Here is a 21,120-nt window from a genome sequence, read left to right as displayed (position 1 = left end):
CGTAACCGACCAGCGGTTACGTGAACCACCCAACGACGGCGAGGAGTCCAGCAATCCTCTCGCACATAACCATCCCTGTATGGGATTCGAACCTGCGAACCCACGCAGAGTAGTTAGAGGTGCGGTGGCGAGCGTATTCCTAACGCTTAGCCCGTTGAGCCACACCGCCGCGCACAAGAATCCACTAATGTGTAAGAAGCAACTTTGGAAAGTAATCTTTCTGGTTTTTTCTCACAACAATATCGGTCTCCACGATTCCAATTGACAACCAACTAACAATTCAACTCTGATAAGGGCCACTGTTCACGCCGATAAAGATATGTTACACACAAGTTTTATTTGAGAATAATCAAAGAAATATCAAAGTCCGTTAGATGACAACAAGCATCATAATGCTATAACACCAATAGACCGGAAATATTGTATCGAAAAGACTTCGGTTTCTAGCTTAATCGAAACAAGCTGAAAAGCGCTATGACAATATCGCTTGCAGGTTAATCACTGTAAAGTACTAAAAAATCTAAACTACAAGAAGGACAAACAATTACAAACGTATTTTTTATCAAAATAATTATACACAGGGGAAAATTCCGTTTTTCTTTCAAAATCTGCCAAAACTCATGATTATTAAATTGACAATTTCCAAAAACTTTCTGTGAATATATTCATAGGCACAGTTCAGAATTAATAATCTACAAAAAATCATTCCTAGGGCAATACAGCTGTATCCTAAAGATTCATTGTGTGAAAGTTTCGAAATTTCACGAACAAGCTTGTGCTAAATGATGTGTGCATAGAAAATTTTTTGTTTTTACTGCTGCTCAGTACGAATATGTCCAAATCCTTGAAATATGTGTAGATGTACCAGATGTATAAAAAGCAATTTTAGTCAGACAAACACCAATTATCAAAGTTTTATAGTAAAAAATTTGTTAAATAGGTAAGCCAAATATATTGTGCATTTTAAAATGAACAAGGGAAGCGTCATATTTCACAATCAATGAATCTGCTTTTTTGCATGAAAAACAAAATTTCAAATATCAACAATATAATGAAGCATATACCGGCAATACTCATCATTTATGTCAAATGATTCATCAGTTCATTTAAAATGGAATGCAACATACATAGCGTTAGTCACCAAATTAGATAGACTGTTTAATTACAAAAAATACCAGAAAAAAGCATTATTATATTCATTCGAAAAGCCTTCATTTCCTTATGCATCTGACTGCTTTTAAAAACTTATAATAGCACGGTGGCGAAGGTTCGATATCGAGGGAAAAATGTTTAGGATTTTACAATAATCAAAACTACATAAATGCATAAAAAATAAGAACGAAATAACATTGTGCGCTTCATAAAAAGCGCACAGAACAGCTAGCAAAAAAAAAATATTACTTAAGCTTTTGTGTTGGAAAAATATATCCATGCAACATGCTTCTAAATACAAATCATCCAATACTATAAATTTCATATTTTTTCTTGCATGGTACCATGGACGGAATAGAATAGCTAAAAATATGCATTTGCCAATCTTATAAGAGAGTGTAAGATGATGATATGTAAGAGACAAAGTTGAAGATTATCACGAATACCTGAAATATCAGAATATGTTAAACAAACATGAAAAATTTTGAAATTTAATAACATAATTCACTAATTTTAATCCTGAAATTTGAAACTTAGAAAATCCAAGACACGTATGGCATAAATTTTTATATAGAAAACGATTTAAGATAAAATAAAATCATTAAAAAACAAAAAAAAGTTTAATAAAGATATAAATCTGTACAACATGCATACATAAAGAATCAAGAGTTTATTCAGCATCATGTCTGCTATTCTATTTCAGAAATACACTATTTTTTGCAGAGTCTCCTCCAATACAATAAACTAAAAACACGGACATACATACGGACAGAATTCTGCCGAAAAAAACTCTTAACAAAAGGTGGAAAGAAGGTTTGAATGTTATTATTACAGGTACAAAAAATAGGAACACCTAAAGTATATCGATTATAATAAAGTATGAAAATTATATTCTTATAACAGAAAGAAACATAAATCAAAAATTACAAGACTGCTAGCCAATTTATTTGAAAAGCCATATACAAATGATGGATGTGACAATGAAATCATGTAAAATATAACAAAACGTCATTTTACCTTTTATTTTTGAATGACTACAGGACAAAATCATAGCAAAAATATTTCACAAATTGCTCATTCATAAAGTAGTAATTGGTCTGTGTAAAGAAGTATTCAAAACAAAAAATCATGATAGAAAAGAGATACAAAAGTTGAATGTTTAAGACATGATAGCTTCAAAAATAATAAGATCCTAATAATGGGAATGATATGAAAAAACAAGTCAATTTACTCATTATTTATTAGTCACAAAACAAAACAAAAAAAGATAACATCATACTCATGTATAACTGGCAAATTGATAATTCCAGCAATTTATTAAAAAAAAAAATGATATTCGATAGATTTGTCATCCTAGACCAGGGTTTCTCAAACTGGATTCCCTTGGGAGTGATTATCTAGGGGCCATGAGCGAAAGCCATCCTGAAGTACCATTTTCAATGACTGCATTAATTTAAAGTAACTTAATGGAGATTGTCCAATTCTTTGACTGCAACTCTGCAAGATATTTATTCTTTTACATTGGTTTGTCAGCTTTTTATCATTATTGAACATGGAAAATAAAATAGCTGAAGGTTTTTTTATTGAAGAGCTGGGAGCCACGGAGTGTTGAAAGAGTCACTGAATGGAAAAATCTAATAACTTAGACAAATTTCCTGTGTTTTGAGATAGAGAATACAATATTTACTACATAAATCCATTTAAGAATCTACCGGTAATTGCAAATACACACTATTTTAAGACGATCAGCGTCACACAAAATTAAACTTATAAACTTAAAACTAAATATAATATTTGATTAAATTGGTTAGAAATAACTTTATTAAGAAAAGTTCAGTTGTGTTATTCATTTTTGCCATTCCTTCTCATGTCCTGGAATATTTCAGTTTGAGAACTTCAGCCAAATCATTGATTGCTTGAAGAGCCTGAAATGATTAATAGTAGGATAATATTTAATTTTAGCTGAGATTTTCGAACAACAAATAAGGATAAATTAAACTATGCGAGTTAGAGGGCCTAATGTAAGGGTTCTCAAACTTTTGGTGTTATATAGCATAAGTGGGTAAGGTTTTTGGATTAAGGGCCAAAAATTTTGCCCACGTTTACTGGCAGGCCATGTAAGTATGACATAAAAAGTCACATTTTATAAACAATATTTGCAGTGTTACAAAACCAACAGTGGTAAACGAAAGGCCTTGTGCCAGAAATAAAAAAACTGCGGTCCGTATTTTGCCCATGCTTGTTATAGAGCCTGAGAAGAGGTGAACTGTTATTTGCGGAGCCTCACAATAAAGATAGAAAATAAATTATGTATCGGAACTTATACATAAAGTCATAAAACAAAAATTAAATAAGTAATTTAAACTACAATCTAGTATTTTGATACAATAAGAAGTTACCTACCCCTTTTAATTGCTCTTCACTATGAGCCGCAGATATACAGAATCTGACTCTAGACTCTACGAGTGGTGTTGCTGGAAAGCCTACAACAACAACAGCAAATCCTCTTTCCAACATTTCGCGACTGAAAGGGCTAAAAAAAATATTGTCCAATAAGAATCGCTGATGTTGTCAATTGTATACTATAAAATAGAGTTGCAATCAAGAAATAGAGTGAATCTATGAAACCTTAGCATGGTATTTTAGTCAGGGCTGAGAGCCAGAAACAGCAGTCGTGATGATTTTTTTGGCGCTGGAGCCAAGCCTACCATATTACGCAAAGCCGGAGCTACCAGAAATTTTAGTGGATTTAGAAAGGTGTTTCAAGGTGGTGGTCACAACAAAAATGGCCGTAGCTGGAACTACAATAATTGACCACATACAAATTGGCTTAGTGGAGTGGGGCCTTGGTGGTTGGAGCGTCAGAAGCAACTACGTTGACACCACATCTCGAATTGGAATTCCATGCTCACCACTCCATCCTGAGTGTAATAAAACCAGAAAGATCTTGTTTTTCTCCCAATACAGGCCTTGTTCAGAGTGAACAACATGAAAAAGTGTCACTGAAAAAAATCGAAAATGGATCAAGAAGATTTCCATACCCAAGTTTCCCAGGCATGTATATCATCATTGGCACGACTGGTGAATCATCATTTCCATAAACAATGAATCCAGCTTTCTTAAGTCCTTGTCTAAAAAGTCTTGAATTTTCAGCAAGTTTTTTAATTCGTTTATGTCCATCGTTAGGGTCATCAATCAATTTCATGCACGTCAAAATCTAAAAATATAAAAGTAAAAGTAATAATTTTAGTCAAAAATGTTAATACCTACCGGGTAGTTGCTTTGAACTCATTTTAATCAGTAAATTTAGGCGCCACACTTGATAATAAAAAAGCCAATAGGCGAAAGAAAAAAAATAAATGCGCTACAGGTGAAGATTTAACCAAATCACAGTTCAATTAATATTATGGTCATTGCGAACAGCAGTTGGTGAATACCTTTGGTTTACAGCCCCAGAGGACCACTCTGTGACACCCTCGTTATTTCATTCTGAAAAATACTCGAATTTTTCTGACAAATATGATTTCACAATTACAATTAATATTTATAATTTGATAAGATTATCTGATATTTTAATTAATTGAGAAGTATTAACCCAGAGTAAAAGTGCATGTATATTCTACAACTCCCATCATCAATTAAAAATGAGTAATCCATACAGGAAATGCTGAATAAACATGTGAAGATTATGATTAATTATAAATGCAGTCTAGAAATCATGCTTCATTGAATCATAACGATAATCCATGAAGTCAACAGGTATTATATTGAGCAGGAAATCCTTTTAATAAGATCTTAATATCTGTAATATTTATTGAAAATTTAAAATTGCCATTCTAAGCATTGTATTCGAATCTATTTGAAGTTTAATGTATTAATTAAATATTAAGTTCTCGATTTTTTGAATAATTTAGAATACAGGAATATTTGATTATAAAAAAGTTATTTTGACTAAGTAAATAAAGTCTTGCATTTGCAATATGAACAAACATGCCTTTATTTTATTTCTGAAACTAAAAAAATAGCAAACGCAACAAATTATTTTATACAATTATTAAATTATACAATTATCAACTCTAGTGTCCTGTATTACCAAATGCAAAATCATTAAATACTAATTGGTTTCTATTTGTGCTTTGTTAATAAATATGACCCAATAGAGAATAGATTCTGTGTTTGAAAAATATCATTTTAGATTGTACTCTGAATAGTGGATTATTTTGTTTTTACAATCCCTGGGATTATTAAAAAATTATTGTATTTCCAAACTTTGGTCTATCCCACTTTACCAAAAATAACTCCTAACAGTAGAATTCTCTCTAATAAGAAAGCTTCGGAGAGATGAGATATAACTATTTGAACCAATGGCTTTTTATCTGACAAATGGTGCAATAATATAGATTGGGATATGTTTAAAGGAAAAGTCATGCTTTACTAGGACGAACACCTTCGTATACTTTTAGTTTTAAATTGCCGTTCATAATATTGAAACTATGAACCCTATAAAATTACCATTAAATTCTTGCAAATAACAGTATTACAATTTCTGCTGTAAATAAAATTAAAAAAAAACAAGCACCTGTTGAACAACTGCAGGAGCCATTGATGTTGCATAGGAAGTTGAATGAGAATGTTTGCGTAAATGTTCAACTAGATCCTGAATAGATATGAAGAACAGATTAATGAAAATAAACTACACCGTGTTGCTAGATCACCACTACATTTTTAAATCAGGCTGATTTCACTGGAAAAAGATATTTTTTATTAACGCATCATACGTTATATTCTGAATTGTTGAATTGAATTGATATAAATCAATTCTAAATGATTTAAGAGCAGTTTTGGGATCTCGGATCATCGACTTGACTCGTAATGGTACCCGTTATCATTGAGTAACGGACTCAACTTAAGTTTTAGACTTGAAACAATATTAACAAAGAAACCGAGTGACTAGAGTTATCTAAATTAGATGACTTGTACTAACTAACCGCCAGTGAGACTTAACTCAGTAATTTACTCAACTTCGGACTCAGCTCAAAACTCAGTTGACCAGTAATCGCCAACCAAGTTTAAAGACTTACCACCAAAACTATTTTAAATATAATGTAAAGCAAAATGATCAAAAATGATGATTTTACCATCCTATTTTAAACAAAATACCTTACCAGTTACCAGTCATTTCAGTTTTATATATCAAATTATCTGGGCCAGTTAAAAAAATATAGTTAGAAAGCCGAAAAAGGAGCATACCCTTCTTCCACCAATATAGCCACCAGCAGCTCCAAAACTCTTGGTAAAAGTTCCCATCATAATATCAACATCATTTGGATCAACACCAAAATACTCTGTGACACCTCGACCACTCTTTCCTATTGCTCCGATACTGTGTGCTTCGTCCAAGTAAACATAAGCGCTGTATTTCTTTTTTAGTTTAATGACTCCTGGTAGATTGATTATAGAACCTTCCATGCTAAAAAATCAAGATATTTTGTTAGTTTTTAGGTAAAGAATTTTTAAAATTACTTGAGATTTATTTATACTTGTGATTTGTTTTAAACGAAGATGCTGTATAAAAATACTTTCCTGCTAGCATAAACATATGTTGCTAACAAGTATATATGATATTATCAATACGTTTCAATAGTCTTCTTATTTCTCACACAAAACCGCCACCACTGATACGCAACGATATGTAATAAGCTATTACTTTTAGAAGGATTGCCTAGGAAATGCTGGGTCACCCTGGGTGAGATGGGGGCCAGAGAACCGAACTCAAGATGTGTAACTTGCGAACAGCTCAATGCGAATAAATAACCTTAATAAAATGTGAATTTTTTTATTTAATCACCTGTATACGCCTTCCACAATGATGAGAATCTTTTTCCAAGGTCTATGAGTACGTGGTTGTCCTGAAACAATTGCATTTCGAAGTTTCTGTTCCAAATCCTCCATGTTATTATGTTTAAAAACTCGTGTTGTGGCTCCAGACAATCTAGAATTAAGATAGAATGAGATCATAGCAAAGAAAAGACTGCACGGTTCCCAAGGTTCAACGGGGTTTCCCAGACTGCACGGTTCCCAAGGTTCAACAGGATTTCTCAGACTCATTCAAATCGTCTATTGGGATCATTAATTGATTCTCTGGGGACGATAAGGTACCATTCACAATCACTCCATTTAAAGTAAATCAAATGCAATATGTTTAATTATTTGACAATGAGAAATATGTGTAATTTTTCTCTTGATCTCTTTTTATTATTAAGGATAATTTGACTTGAAGAGGGCCTTCCGGAAGGCCCTATGTTAGGTCATTTTTGCAATAAATACTGGTAGGTATTTTTAGAGAACAACATGTCTCACAAGTGTCGATAGCCTTTGAAAAGGGGCCAATGATCATAAAAGTTTGAGAACCACTTGTTTATGTCCACCCAAAACAACTTTTGTTCATAAGTTTGTTATGATCCATTGTTTAATTCAAAACATGGTTGTCAATAAAGAACAATAGAATTTCAAACAACAATACGTTACCTGCAACCCAATACTAATGAAGCATGATTCAATTCATCACTGAAAATCAAACAACCTTTGTCAACGAGACAAGGAATATTCATTGAATTTGTAGCGAAACCCATTCCGAATGCAAGACAGGATTCAACTCCAAGATAATTTGCAACAACTTCTTCAAGTTCTTCGTGAATGTCAAGATTACCTGAAAACAGAAAATTTTGGATATAGCTGTTTTGCTGAACGTATTGACGCAAACTAGAATTCAGAGATAATTTAAAAAATAATAGACTTATATTAACTCCTTCCTTCTTTCAGCATTGAAAATTTGAAATTGATTGCTCCATTAGTTGCGAAAAATTTATTATTTTCACACCACAACAACCTCGATAACTAAACAACTAATTTGCAAACCAATCCATAGTGTTCAAAAATATAAATTTGAAATTAAATCAAGAACCTATTAATTCCATTTACTTTATAATGTATAAAATATAGACAAATGTCCGAAGTTTGAGATAATTTCAAATATTCGTTTAACTTGGTTGTGAAACATACAAAAACGTTGGCACTAAATATAACAATGCCTCCAACACATTGTATATGTTTCTAAGTATAATTTTAAATAGAATATGTTTAGCTCAATAGCCTGAAGGCGTGCTATAAATAATTGAAAACACAGATTTTGTTTAGAAATCTAATACTAGGGGCTGTAGATGATACCTTCTAAGAATTGCTAACCAGTGATCAATGTCTAAAACTGATTGTATATATGAATATATTTAAAAACAACTTTAAGTTCAGATTTTGGAATAAAATCACTGTTCACTATCCAAAATCATTTTTAATATCATATTGTGAATAGTAAAATATTAAATTTGGGCCAATCATGGTAGCACAATTGAACACAATTTCAAATTTATTGCAGAAACGCTGCAATATAATCTGACATATCAACATTTGCCGAGTGCAAAGTTCAGGCTGCAATAAAAATATATATCATTACCGTATTATGTTCATACGTTCAAAGTCCTGTCTAAATGATAACTAAAGAAAATATATTTCAATTCACAATTAAACTTTGAATAATGCAATTTTCATAAATATATTTATATGTCCGTCTAAGATGTAGAATAAATAAGATTGGGAAAGTGATTTTAACAGCTCAGCAATAATAACTGACTAATGATTCCCAAAGGAGCTTTCAGAATTATGCAATTATGAAAACACCACTGCAATGAGGCATAACAGACTAACAGTTATCTTGCAAAACACTTTTACTTCTAAGAAAAACCTGGCTCTATATGGAATCGATTATAAATATTCTATGTTATATAATTTACACACGGGGTGTTCATAAAGTGGCAATACAATTTCAATTTTGTTATGAAGTCAGTTCTTAATCTATCTTAACCAGATTTGTTTTATTTTGATCAGTGTTTGAGTTTTTTTACTTTAATTAAAATACCTCTATGATGTACCCAGTTAATCGAAGCACATCACAGTACTTTCACTTCATACAGGACTGTATATTTTTATTGGTTAGAATCTATGGAAACAGGATGAGGATTTTATTCTGCAGGAACAAAGTCAAGATTTATGTTACTGTGAATTTTTTGAATACTCAATCCATTTGAAATAAATGGTGAAAAAAATATACTTCGTCAATTAACGAAAAACTTCACATTCATGATTTCACTAAATAACACTCTTTATAATTATAATATACAAATTATTTTGGTGCTGATTATTGATCAGAAAGACCAATAGCGTAACATTTAAAAAAATGTTATATCTGTACTGGAACAATATGTCTATCTTGTTACAGATTTTCTGCATGTTAAATAAATTGTATGTTTCATTTTTCCTCTTTGTGAAAGAATTAGGCTGATATCTATTTCCTTCCTATATATTTGTCAAAGTAGAGTTCAGCCACTTGACTCAAAAAAATTGAAATTTTACTGATATTAATTACATTTTCAAAACTATACGTGCCGTATGTTCCGTTGAACACTGGTTAGTCTCAATTATCTAACGACATAGGGAACAAATGAAAAAAATTCATTTCTCCTTATATTTTTGTTTGTGTTACCCGAACACCCCAATCTTATATTGAAAGCTATAGATGACTTGCTTTTTCTTTCAATATTCTTTGTGCTAACAATAGTTAAACAAATATTGGTTATAAAGATAGACTACAAAAGTAAGGGATATGACAAAGCAATGTATGAACTTTTTTCACAAGCGATGCAGGGCACGAAGTGAATTTTTAAATACAGACACAGTTTTTAGAAATCAATTATTTGGCTTTGAAATATTACTTGCAATAGTATTATAGGTCTATTAGTTTAATAAACAAATAAATATAATTAAATCAAATCTACAACTTATTGCTAAGCTTCATTTGGAAAGAATGAAAATGTCATTAACAATGCTACTAACCCATCGAATAATTCATTGTTTATCAACCAGCGAGGAAATTCTCACAATAATGAAATTTAGTCTTTTTTGGGGGGGGGGGGGGGGGGAATTTATCTTGGTATTTGCATGTAGTTTTAAAAAAAAAATTTATACTCAATATTATATTCGAAATAAATATTTATGCGAATGTAAATACTACTCAAATCGTGTGGGTCAGTTGCGCACAACACTATCTAATGATACATTATATAGAGATTTAACAACTGACAGAAACATAGTTTTTATGCATAGCAAGGGAATGAAGAACTTCAAAATAGGCAAAGAAAAGAATATATTAAAAAAGATTGGAAAATAATGTAATAATTACAAATTACAATATTTCAAGGGGAACATCATATTCTTGTTTTCATATGTGACACTAAAAAAAGCGATTCCACGTCTTAGATTTCAACTTAAAACATGGCTTATAGAATGATGAACGTGACTTTTCTGTATCAAATTGAAATCCAGTTTTACGCATTTCTACTTTGAGGTAAAACATGATTTCACAATTATTTTACACCGGAAAAAGTATTTCCATTCCATCAATTCCCCTAATTAATTGCCATTCATATTAATTACATACAACTGATGAACCAACTTCTTTAGGTTAATAATATACTAACAAGTAACAAGGATATTTGTTACCAAATTTCAATGCAGACTATTTTCAAGATAATATATCAGCCACGAAATCAATTAGTATCATATATCATAATGCATGATTTCTCTGGTATGGAATGTATGTCATGTCAAAAATTCCAACGCATAATATGAAGTCACTTTATGATTGATTTGCCAAGATTGAATTGATAACAGAATATCTAATGATTCAATACAAGTCGCTTGTGCATTATTTATATTTGAAAATATTTTCAATGTGTAATATTGGATATATTGCAAATAATCTGTGGTTGACGTTGAAAATGACACAAAAATTACACCAATCAATATAATATATCTTTTTAGTGCCTGCATTTGACAGTTCATTGATACTATGTGGGTTATATGTCGGTGCACGTCTCTGATATACGGTTTAATAAATACCATTAGTATACTATTATTGCTTGATAGAATTAAAGTCTTGCCAGAATAGCTTGCACATTATAGATAAATTACACCCCACATATAAAGATTGAGATGAGCACCATTCCAAAGGATGGAAGGAGCTATGATACATGGATTTAAAATTAAAATAAAAAAATTTCCCTTTGACAACAATAAAAATACAGTTAAAAATTTATAATTGTAGTTTTTGACACAAATAAGCCAAAAGGAAATTTTGTTATCAGTATGACTCATAATACCAGCACTTATTTCCTATAGTTCAGTTTTGTGCGTAGGCAAGTCCCATCACAACTAGTACCATAATATGAATATTCAATTTCATAAAATATCACACACAATAAATATCTCCTTTATTCTTGTGTACTGAAGCAAAAGTAGATATTTGCTAGAAATGTTATCTGAGAAAAATACAAAGACAAATGTTTTTGAGCTGGTTTACTAATTAAAGTTTGAAGCGATATTCACCAATGTATTTCAAAAAAGGCTATAGGAGTAGTGATTTTCTCACTTTCTCAATATTTTTTCAAGTTTCAACTTTTTGGGTTGAAGCGCTCAAACTCATGTTTTGATGATTATGATTTAACATTTTCGTATTTTAGATGGCTTTATTATAAAACTGTTATTAAATTACATATCTCTAATCTGTAACCTTATCTATATACTGAAACTGAATCATAACTACATCAGCAAAATTTGTCTTTATTATTATTAAAAATTGAATTTAGTAATATCCTGTCTCTGCAAATATATTTACCCATATATATAAAATATGCATTTTTTGTCTGATTTTCTACTTTTTACATTGTCACAAGTTAAGTAAAATCTATTTCGCTTTGTCCGACTATGGCATGGCAAATTTCAAGATGCAAGTATTCTAAATTATTCCTAAACTATTTACTGTCCTATTGATTATAAATCATCATTTTAAATATTCGATTTGCTATGGACAGTCCTGAGAGAAACTTCCATTCTTTCTAGTTGGCTATAAAAAACAACAAAATATACAATAATTTATCAACCTACCAATTTCTTGTCTCGAGCTACAAACTCCTGCTCCATACTGTTTCACACTTTCAATTGCATCTTCAGAACATGGTCCTGTTTTTTCAGCAAAACCGAGGTAGTTATAGGAGCCCAAATTCACGACATCTTTGTGAACACGGCCAGTGTAGCTGAATTAAGAAGGTACCAAGCAAAAATTAATAAAAAGTCAACATTTATTAATAATGCTTAATATAGGCTATAGAAGAATTCGATAAAAAGAATTCCATTTTACGAGAGACTTTTTTTATTAAGGAAAATTTTCTTAAAAAACAGTCATGCTTAGAAGCAAAGGGGATTCGTATTCGCCAACTTACTGGCAAGCACTTTTAGATGGATATATAAAATTTCAATATTGTTGTTATAAGAATTTAGTCATGACTCACAGTCACAAGTATTTGAAATTGAGAGCAAATTATGGGAGCCACAAGTAGAAAAAAAATGAGAATTCCAATTCTAATAAATATTATAGGACCTACTGTTTGAGTTATGCTCGGGTTATAAATAAAACTAGAAATTATTCCAAACTGAAAAAATACACATAAATTAGCTCGTAGCCCAAGATTTTTTAGTAACTGATTAATATAAACACTTGTAATCTTCCCTCGAGCTAAATTGCTTGAAAAAATTGGCGCGAAATTTAAGAAATCGAATAACAGGTCCAGGTAGTTTCAAAACATTTCAATTGTTTGAGTTATGCTCAGATTAAAATATCCACATAAATTATCTTGTGGCTCAAGATTTCTTGGTAACTTTTTCAACTTTAATTTCGAAGGAGCTTTTCTCCTTATCCTTATAGGCACTTGAGCTGAAGTGGTGAAAAAAATTGGTGTGGAATTTAATAAATTGAATAACAGGTGGTTTTAAATTTCCCCTTCATTATATATCACCTTCATATGTCAAAAAGCCCATCCCTTATTGGGTTCTTATTGAACTGTTATATTTTCTTATGTTTATGTATCTTTGATGAGCTAATCCTTTGTTTTGTCATTTCTATTTTTCATGAGAGTACATAACGACCGCCTTCGCGACTCGAATAGTTATCAATTAAAATGAATAAAATACAATAAGAGAGTCACACATCACACATGTCTTCTAACCTATTTATCAGCAGTGAATTTTTTATTATTTATAAACAATGGCAATTAAAATCCACTAATGGCAGCTGTATTGTTGGAAGTCGTAAAAAGAAATAAAACTCCCAGGTAATTGATTGAACTTGTGTAGTAAACCTATTTCAAATTTGATGATAGAAATTGTTGCAAGTACAGATCAACTCATAATCATAATAGAAATATTGCTGTAATTAAAATACATTCATAAGCATTTATTATTGCTTTATGACATAAACTGTTATTTTGCTGATCTTGACATAAAACATTATGATGACTAATATCGCATGATAAACCAATGGTTAAACTTAAAGCGTTAAACCAGGGGTCGGCAAAATGCGGCCTGCGGCCGTATTCGGCTAATATTTTGCGGCCCTCGAACGTCCCGACTTTAAATGCATAATACAAAAATTAATTATAAATTTATCATTGTCTCTATATGGATTTGTGCAGTAACAAATGCAGCTGTAGGGCGCTTTTCTGCAGCGTCAGTTCTGTGTTATATGGCAATTACTTGATGTTGGTTCTGATTTTCAAAATGAGTTTATTTTGATTTTTAAAACATAAATATGGGAATTTTGTTTCCCTCTAGGAACAGATGGGAGTTCGCGTTGAGGGCCGAACATTGCGAAGTGCTTGGCTTGGAAAATATTTTTCTTCCACTCGCATTTCATAACCGGTTTGCTCGATATGCCAAGTCAGCATCGCAGTTATGTTAAAAGTCATTACAGAACGTGTCACTGCAAATATGAAATTCGAGACTCCAGGTTGCGCCACTGCTCTGTGCAACAGCTTTCTATGAAATGTATTACACTCACAATAAATTTTGTACTCGCTTGTCAGATTGCCATTTGGACCACGTACTGCGGGGCAACAAGGTTGTCATTTGATTTCAACACTTTGGCCATGGTACAGAAAAAACATTAAGTAAATAAAAACAATTTATTGTTTGATAATATATATTAAAAAAGGCGACATAAACGTCTCATTGTAACACAGCAATAGAAGGTGCGGGTGCACCATAATTTTAGGTTTAATGTGGCGAATGTTCGCAGGCAGAAATTAATACAGCCCGTACGCTACCGGAAATGTGTATATGCGGCCCGTGAGTACAGAAAGTTTGCCGACCACTGCGTTAAACTTATTAATAACTGAATTGGCATCGCGGGTTACACTTGGGTTCAAATCCCATGCCAACCACCTCGACCAGCGTGCAATAAATTTGGTAGGCTATGCGGAGAAGTCATTTGATAGAAAAGTATCATTGGTAAAACCAGTACTCAATATGAAGCTAAAGAATAAAGATATCATCAACGTATCAATGAGTACAACTTACTTTATTGTCCATCCAGATTCCAAACTTTCGCGATCAGCTATATCAACTGTGGCACCAGGAACACTGCATATTGGTCTATTGAAACAATCTCTTATTCTGATGTACACATTGCGAGTGTAAAAACTTTCAAAACTTGCATATAAAGGAACAAAGTCCTGCAGAAAACATTTTGTTTTAGTTTAATGAGCTATTATTAAATCTTTTCTTAAAAGTATAAAAATGTCCTATAAGCAATTTATACAATTCTATGAGAAATTTAGTTAGGCTTCAGCTGTAAAAATGGTTTCTCAAACTGGGCATGGTTATGGTTCTCTAGGGGCCACGAGCAAATGCCTCCGCTGAGTACTACATTGTTTTAAAGCAAATTAATGGTGATTTGTTTAATTCTTTGATAACAACTGTCATGCATTTATCGTTTTACTTTCATCTTTTGGTTTTTTATTATTAAACACTGCAAATAGATACCCAAAGAAACCCACGGAATCAGAACCATTTTTTTTATAATAATAAAAAGCAGGGTGCCAAGGAGTGTTATTAATTGAGAGTCTTTGGAGGGAGGCCACTGATCATAAAAATTTGAGAACCACTGTCTTATACTACATAGATTTAAAGCCTTTATTATCCAAAGCAGTTCTGAAATCAGCCTACATTATCATTTCATACCTTCATGTCTTCAGCCTCACATGCACCCAGAGTTTTATCAATCTTGCGCAATCTCATGAAATCTCTTAAAAATCCAAAAAGTGTAAGCACTGCATAGCTGATGTAAGTTAAAACTGCTGCAAGGATCGGGGTAGCTTCAAATGTTTCTTGAAATTGTTTGGTCTCGTGTTTTGTTGTATCCTGAAAAGTATTATTCAAAAATGAAAAAATACCAAATCTTAAAAAATAATATTACTAATTACCGGTACGTAGAAGAGATAGATAATGATATATTTCCGATACAAGTACATAATACAGTGACTAGCAAACAACAATAATCATAAAAATATATACGGAAGGGGGCGGGCAAGACTTCCAAGGTCATCAAGGTCGAATGACCCCTAAGGAGAGATTCTACTAGGACAGAACACTTTAGAGCAGGCATCGGCCGATGATTATAAATTTGGGTCGAATAATGCTGTATGGAGGCCTAATAAAAAAAATTTATAGTGTATGTACAATAAGTACAGGTTGAATGTATGCGTCATATTACGAATTTGACAGCCTGCTTGGGGAATTATGTCTATACCGCATGATAGTTATATTAAAAATTCATCAGTTCACACAATGACATAATCCCATACGCAGACAAGTCACTATGATGAGTAGACTTCCTATTGCAAAACTGGGAATGTTGATAAAAACAGCTGGTGTAAAACAAACTCAATAGCACAATAACTTCAATGGTGTTTTATATAAAACTCAACCTGTTTAATATTGATAGCATTCCCATTACAGTCTCCATTCATATGTCCATTTAAGTGTGAATACCCATTTGTATGTTTGTATGTTCCATTGGATTTTGTATCAGATATTTTCTCATTACCATTTCTATGTCGCATTTCAGTGTCACACATCCTTTCTGGTTCCCTCTACCAATTCAATTACGTTTAGCTTATCAAAATTTTAGGACTAATATGAGAATTACAAAAAATTACACTATAACCTGAGTGTTGTCATTGCACAAAAGAATTAGAAACGAATCAATGAAAGTTCATAAATGTGTAACTTTGTTAAACAAAACTCAAAATTACTACAATTAAATCAGGTAAGTAAGTAATAAGTATACTATATCGTACATGGTTTCACTTTCACAAAACAAATTTTTTTTTAGTTTGTAAGTCTATTAATTTTCCAAATAAGGAAAGAAAATTTTTTTGAATAATAAGTTTTGGGATAGCTAATGGTCACTAACGTGTGGGTTGTCTGAAAAAAAATATTAAGAACAAATATTTTATCTATTCAGGATGTTATTTTCCCAATTATTCAGTTGGAAATAGGTCTGGAAATGCAGCACAATAGCTGGGTTACGTCTGTCTCTCATGCTTGACCCAAACTCAAAATACAAGCAAAATATACATTCAATATCTTAAGATAGAGGTCTGATAAGATAAAAATAATACTAATTTTGATTTTTAAATAAATTAGCCACAATATGACAATATTGATCTATAAATTTATAATGAGTGAAACTAAAGCAAATCACCGAGCCTAATTAGGCAAATATTTTGGAACAAAATAATAACAATAATAATGAAATCATAACGGATTTGAGCAACAGTATTATAGTTGATGGTACAATAGTGGCAAAATGACGACTTGTAGCAATAATTTTACAGAGGAAACTTGAAATGAAACAAGACAATATGCAAACTAAGAAACAATGACGAACTAGAAACGTTTGCTGCACGTACCAACTTAAAACAAAAACAAAAAAAGTGCACTTTTTGATATATGATTTTGTTATCACTACAAGTTTTATTACTCAAAATGATAATGGATGCCGCACTATCCAATATCTTGTTAACCAAACTGCAAAGCCTGGTAAATCGTCATGGTTTTAGAAATTACATTCGTGGCAGAATTAGTGAATGAAACAATCACACTAAAGGCAAGCAATCATATTGAAAACGCAAGCACCGCTGATATAACATAAACAGTTAAACATGAGCAAAACTAGCTCCAATTCTTACTTAGGCATTGAGGTCAGAGTCGAAGTTATTAACATGTTTTCACTGGAGTTAAAACTCCCAGGAGTCAAACCTCTGTCTGGGTTACACACATCAAATGGTAATAACTATTAAATTTAAAAAAACATTAATTTCACCGAATGCTCTTAACAGTCTATTAAGAAGGGTTTGCATATGACCAGGTTTTCCTTTTCTTCGAGTTCAGGGCTAGAATCAGAGTAAAATTTTTTTTTACAGCCCAGAGTCAGAAGTTAAAATATTGTCAAATTCCACAGCCTGGCTTCCTACATAAAATTAAAAATTTGAATAAATTGGCAAGAAAGCTCTAAATTATTTTGCAATCAAAAAGTGCTATTTTTGTACACATATTCTGGACAATTAACAGCTTGATCATATAAACAGGATCAATTCTATATAATATAGCTCATTAACCAACATGTTACAATATTAAACTTTATATAGTCAAGGGGGCCTATTGAAAACAAAATGCTCAGAATCTAGGATTACAGGAAATCCTCACGAAGGCTAGCATTGCTAAGTAACTTCCTACTAAATTGAAGAATAAGAATTCAAAAAAATTTAAAAGGTCCACACTATTTAAAAAATAACCTATTCAAACCATCCAAGAGAGATATAAAATAGGAATGAAAAGGCGTAGCATTGTTATTAGGAAGCAGATGTTATTGGCAGATTAAAGAAATAAATAATAATGCAATTCATAATTACACCTTGTCATAAGCAATAATCATTAAATAGTAAACATAATTACCAGATGATATGGGCTCATGGAGTAACATGAACAACAATCACTTGAATATTCATAACCTAGGGTGGATGACCAAATATCCCCAGTTAAATTATGTGCCTATGTTCCATCTACAAATAGTGATCAACTTCAATGAACATTGAGAAAAGATATTACAAAAATTGAGTTTTATCCCCCATGTCAATTACTGAAATATAACTTCTGCCAGACTTCACCAAGAAAATTAGACATTATCATGATCCTGACAAAAGATACATTCATCCAAAATATTAAAAAAAATGCTACATTGAATTCCAGATTAGAAAGCTATTTCCTACTGGTCTAATCTAAGGCAGTTAATAAAGCTTGAGTATTGCTTTAAATATAAACTTATTTCTACCATACAAAAGATTGAATCAATTGCATAAGCTTTTATGACAGAAATTCTCCAAGTGAGAGCTTGAGAACACACTTTAAATGTAAGATTTTTGCCTCCATTTGTGTGAACCTCTTATCTAACTGAACATGGTTTGGTGTGGTAAATATATCAATGACTTGTTGTAATGGTCCTAATGTATCAATCAAATCAAGCACAAATTAGTGATTGATTTAAATAAAACTATAAATCAAGATTTACGGTATTCAACAGTATTAGAAATTTGGAAGGTATTTTTATGAAAAGTGTATAATTTGATATTAAATTAATAGAAGTGGTTAGTTAGCAGGTAGAAAACTCAACCTTTCACGCAATAAAGGTGAACCACATAATTTAGTATATTTATAATATAACCCCACATTTTGCAATTGTTCTCTACTTCCAGTTTTACAAGATGAATAATTACAATTGTCTATTACACAAAGATGTCAAGATGGATTATGATATCATGGAGTTCAAAGGTAGTTGATCCTGCTTTATTTAGACAGTGTGCAATACCAAATTTGGATTGAATGAATTCAAAAAATTTTGTCTGCCAATTTCCAAAATGTCAATAGACTAATTGGAAACACACAGACAATCTGCTTAGCACAGTATAACAACTGAGGAATTAATAAACTATGATTAACAAGTCGATTTGTTAAGATGATTTACTATTGTTTTCCTCTTTCCTTGGAATAATCTCCTCTGAAGCCTTGCTAATTTCTTCTTCATCATCTTCTGGAGGAGACTTCTTTACTTCAGTACCACCGATGCTAAATGGAGGAGTTCCATTGAAAACTGATTCCGACTGGTCATCATGTTCCTGAGATGTGGAAGGAGCTTCTTTATCTCTTTTCAAGATATCACTATAGATTTTTCTATTTTGTTCCATGTACGACGACTTTATCATCGCTCGCTTGAGTTGGCCATCAAATTCACAGTCAACTAACCCACCTTTCCTTGCAATGACTGACTTCACTCTTTCGGCAAAATGCAATGCATCTTCGTCAGGTAGTTTCTCCATTGCTGGTAAATACCAAACGTCTGCTACTATTGCCCAGCTTGTCATAACAACAGCAAGGTATTGAAGCATGCTATGTTTGCTACTGTTCCAGAAAGCATCTCCAAACCATGGATTATATTTTATTGCCACTGGAAATATAGTTGCAGGTATCTCGAAAGTGCCTTTCTTGAACATCATAACAGACGTATTGTTGATGCAGGTCCCTTCAGGAAAGAGCAAAATGGGGTAATTATTTGGATCATCGAGATGCTCTTTCACTCGTCGAACAACGAAGCTCCTCTCGCGAACTTCCGATCGCTCAAACCACACATGATTTGTACACTTTGATAATGTCCTTTCAAAATAACCCAAAAATCCACCATGAATCTGTCCCAAGACTGCGTATGGTCGATGTTGCATCAACAAACAAACATCTAAAGTTGTAGTATGATTCGCCACACAGATACCACTAGATTTTGGCATATATTGCTCATCGTGATATGTTATCACAGCAGAGAAAGCTCTGCAGCAAATTCGAAAAGCAACAATATTGGCAAAATAAACTATCCTGCGCTTTAAACTTGAATCTGTCATCATGGAGAGTGGGATCATAGAAACGGCCATCCAGAGTAATCCAATAACTGTCATGGTAACTCTTAACGGAAAAAGAAAACAGTACCTCAAAATCAAACCAAGAAACCACATGATGGACAATCGTACGCTGATATAGTGATATCTCATGTTGGTACGCGTCATCAAATTCCAAGATGGAAGTTCCTCGGCTCTAAAACGTTTTGTAACTTCATCATCAATAACTGCTTCAATTCCACTCTTAATAAAGAATGTTATGTCTTCCAACCTAAACTTATAGTTTTCTTCCATCATGTCTTTTTGACTGCCTAATGCAGTGATCGGATTTTCAGCATCAATGATTTTTTCTGCACTTGATGGAACAAATTTAGTATCCTTTTCTCTGTCGATTCTTCTAGTCGTCCAGTCAAATAACTTCATTAGTAACTTTACATAAGCTCTTCGAATTCCCCATTCCCTACCAAATAAAGCAGGAACAATGACCAGTAGAGCCACAGTCATAAAAATTTGAGGGAGATAGTGAAATGGTAGATATACCAATGCCAATAATGTTTCCAAAACCATTCTATTCACATATTTTAGAAAATCATAAAAAAAAATCTGAAAGAGTGAACAATGATGAAAAGTCAATAATAAAAGAGCCTCCAATTATATCCTAATGTAATTTTCAAACGTATCATGGGAATTGAACCACAGCCATATCTTGCTTAGAAATTATAATCCATTAATACATGTGTTTTTTTTTTCATAACTTCAGAGAAGCTGTTAGTTAGAACACAAAATAATAAGAAATAATGACAACAACTAGGTAATTTGGGGCATTTTTTTTCATTAATTTGATTATTAACCTCATCACACTCGCAAATGCAGGTGCTGATATTATATTTCTATTTTTCACTATCCTGGTCAAGACAAAGACAAATTAAACTCTTAATGTTTTTAAATAATTTTAAAAATTAAATAGTCAATCATATAGCTATAGCCTGCCATACAATACATTTCAAATTTGCTGTGCACA

The 21,120-nt window shown here is 32.0% G+C and overlaps 2 protein-coding genes across 2 annotated transcripts; both read right to left on the bottom strand.

Moving 5' to 3' along the window:
• Positions 1 to 320: 320 nt before the first annotated feature.
• On the bottom strand, positions 321 to 16,339 carry LOC120331721 (serine palmitoyltransferase 2-like). Its single transcript, XM_039398858.2, has 11 exons — positions 16,083 to 16,339; positions 15,337 to 15,516; positions 14,674 to 14,828; positions 12,208 to 12,356; positions 7,681 to 7,861; positions 7,001 to 7,144; positions 6,403 to 6,622; positions 5,732 to 5,809; positions 4,194 to 4,369; positions 3,556 to 3,685; positions 321 to 3,077 (listed from the first exon to the last, which is right to left on the bottom strand). Exons 1-11 carry the CDS (start codon positions 16,230 to 16,232, stop codon positions 3,018 to 3,020), a joined length of 1,623 nt encoding a protein of 540 aa, XP_039254792.2. The 5' UTR covers positions 16,233 to 16,339; the 3' UTR covers positions 321 to 3,017.
• LOC120331722 (glycerol-3-phosphate acyltransferase 3-like) lies at positions 16,322 to 20,722 on the bottom strand. Its single transcript, XM_039398859.2, has one exon. The coding sequence runs from the start codon at positions 20,664 to 20,666 to the stop codon at positions 19,167 to 19,169; it is 1,500 nt and encodes a 499-aa protein (XP_039254793.2). The 5' UTR covers positions 20,667 to 20,722; the 3' UTR covers positions 16,322 to 19,166.
• Positions 20,723 to 21,120: the final 398 nt, after the last annotated feature.

The sequence above is a fragment of the Styela clava genome, chromosome 6 (genome assembly GCF_964204865.1).
Source record: "Styela clava chromosome 6, kaStyClav1.hap1.2, whole genome shotgun sequence".
Classification (NCBI taxonomy): Eukaryota; Metazoa; Chordata; class Ascidiacea; order Stolidobranchia; family Styelidae; genus Styela; species Styela clava.
This window is presented reverse-complemented; position numbering and strand designations above follow the sequence as displayed.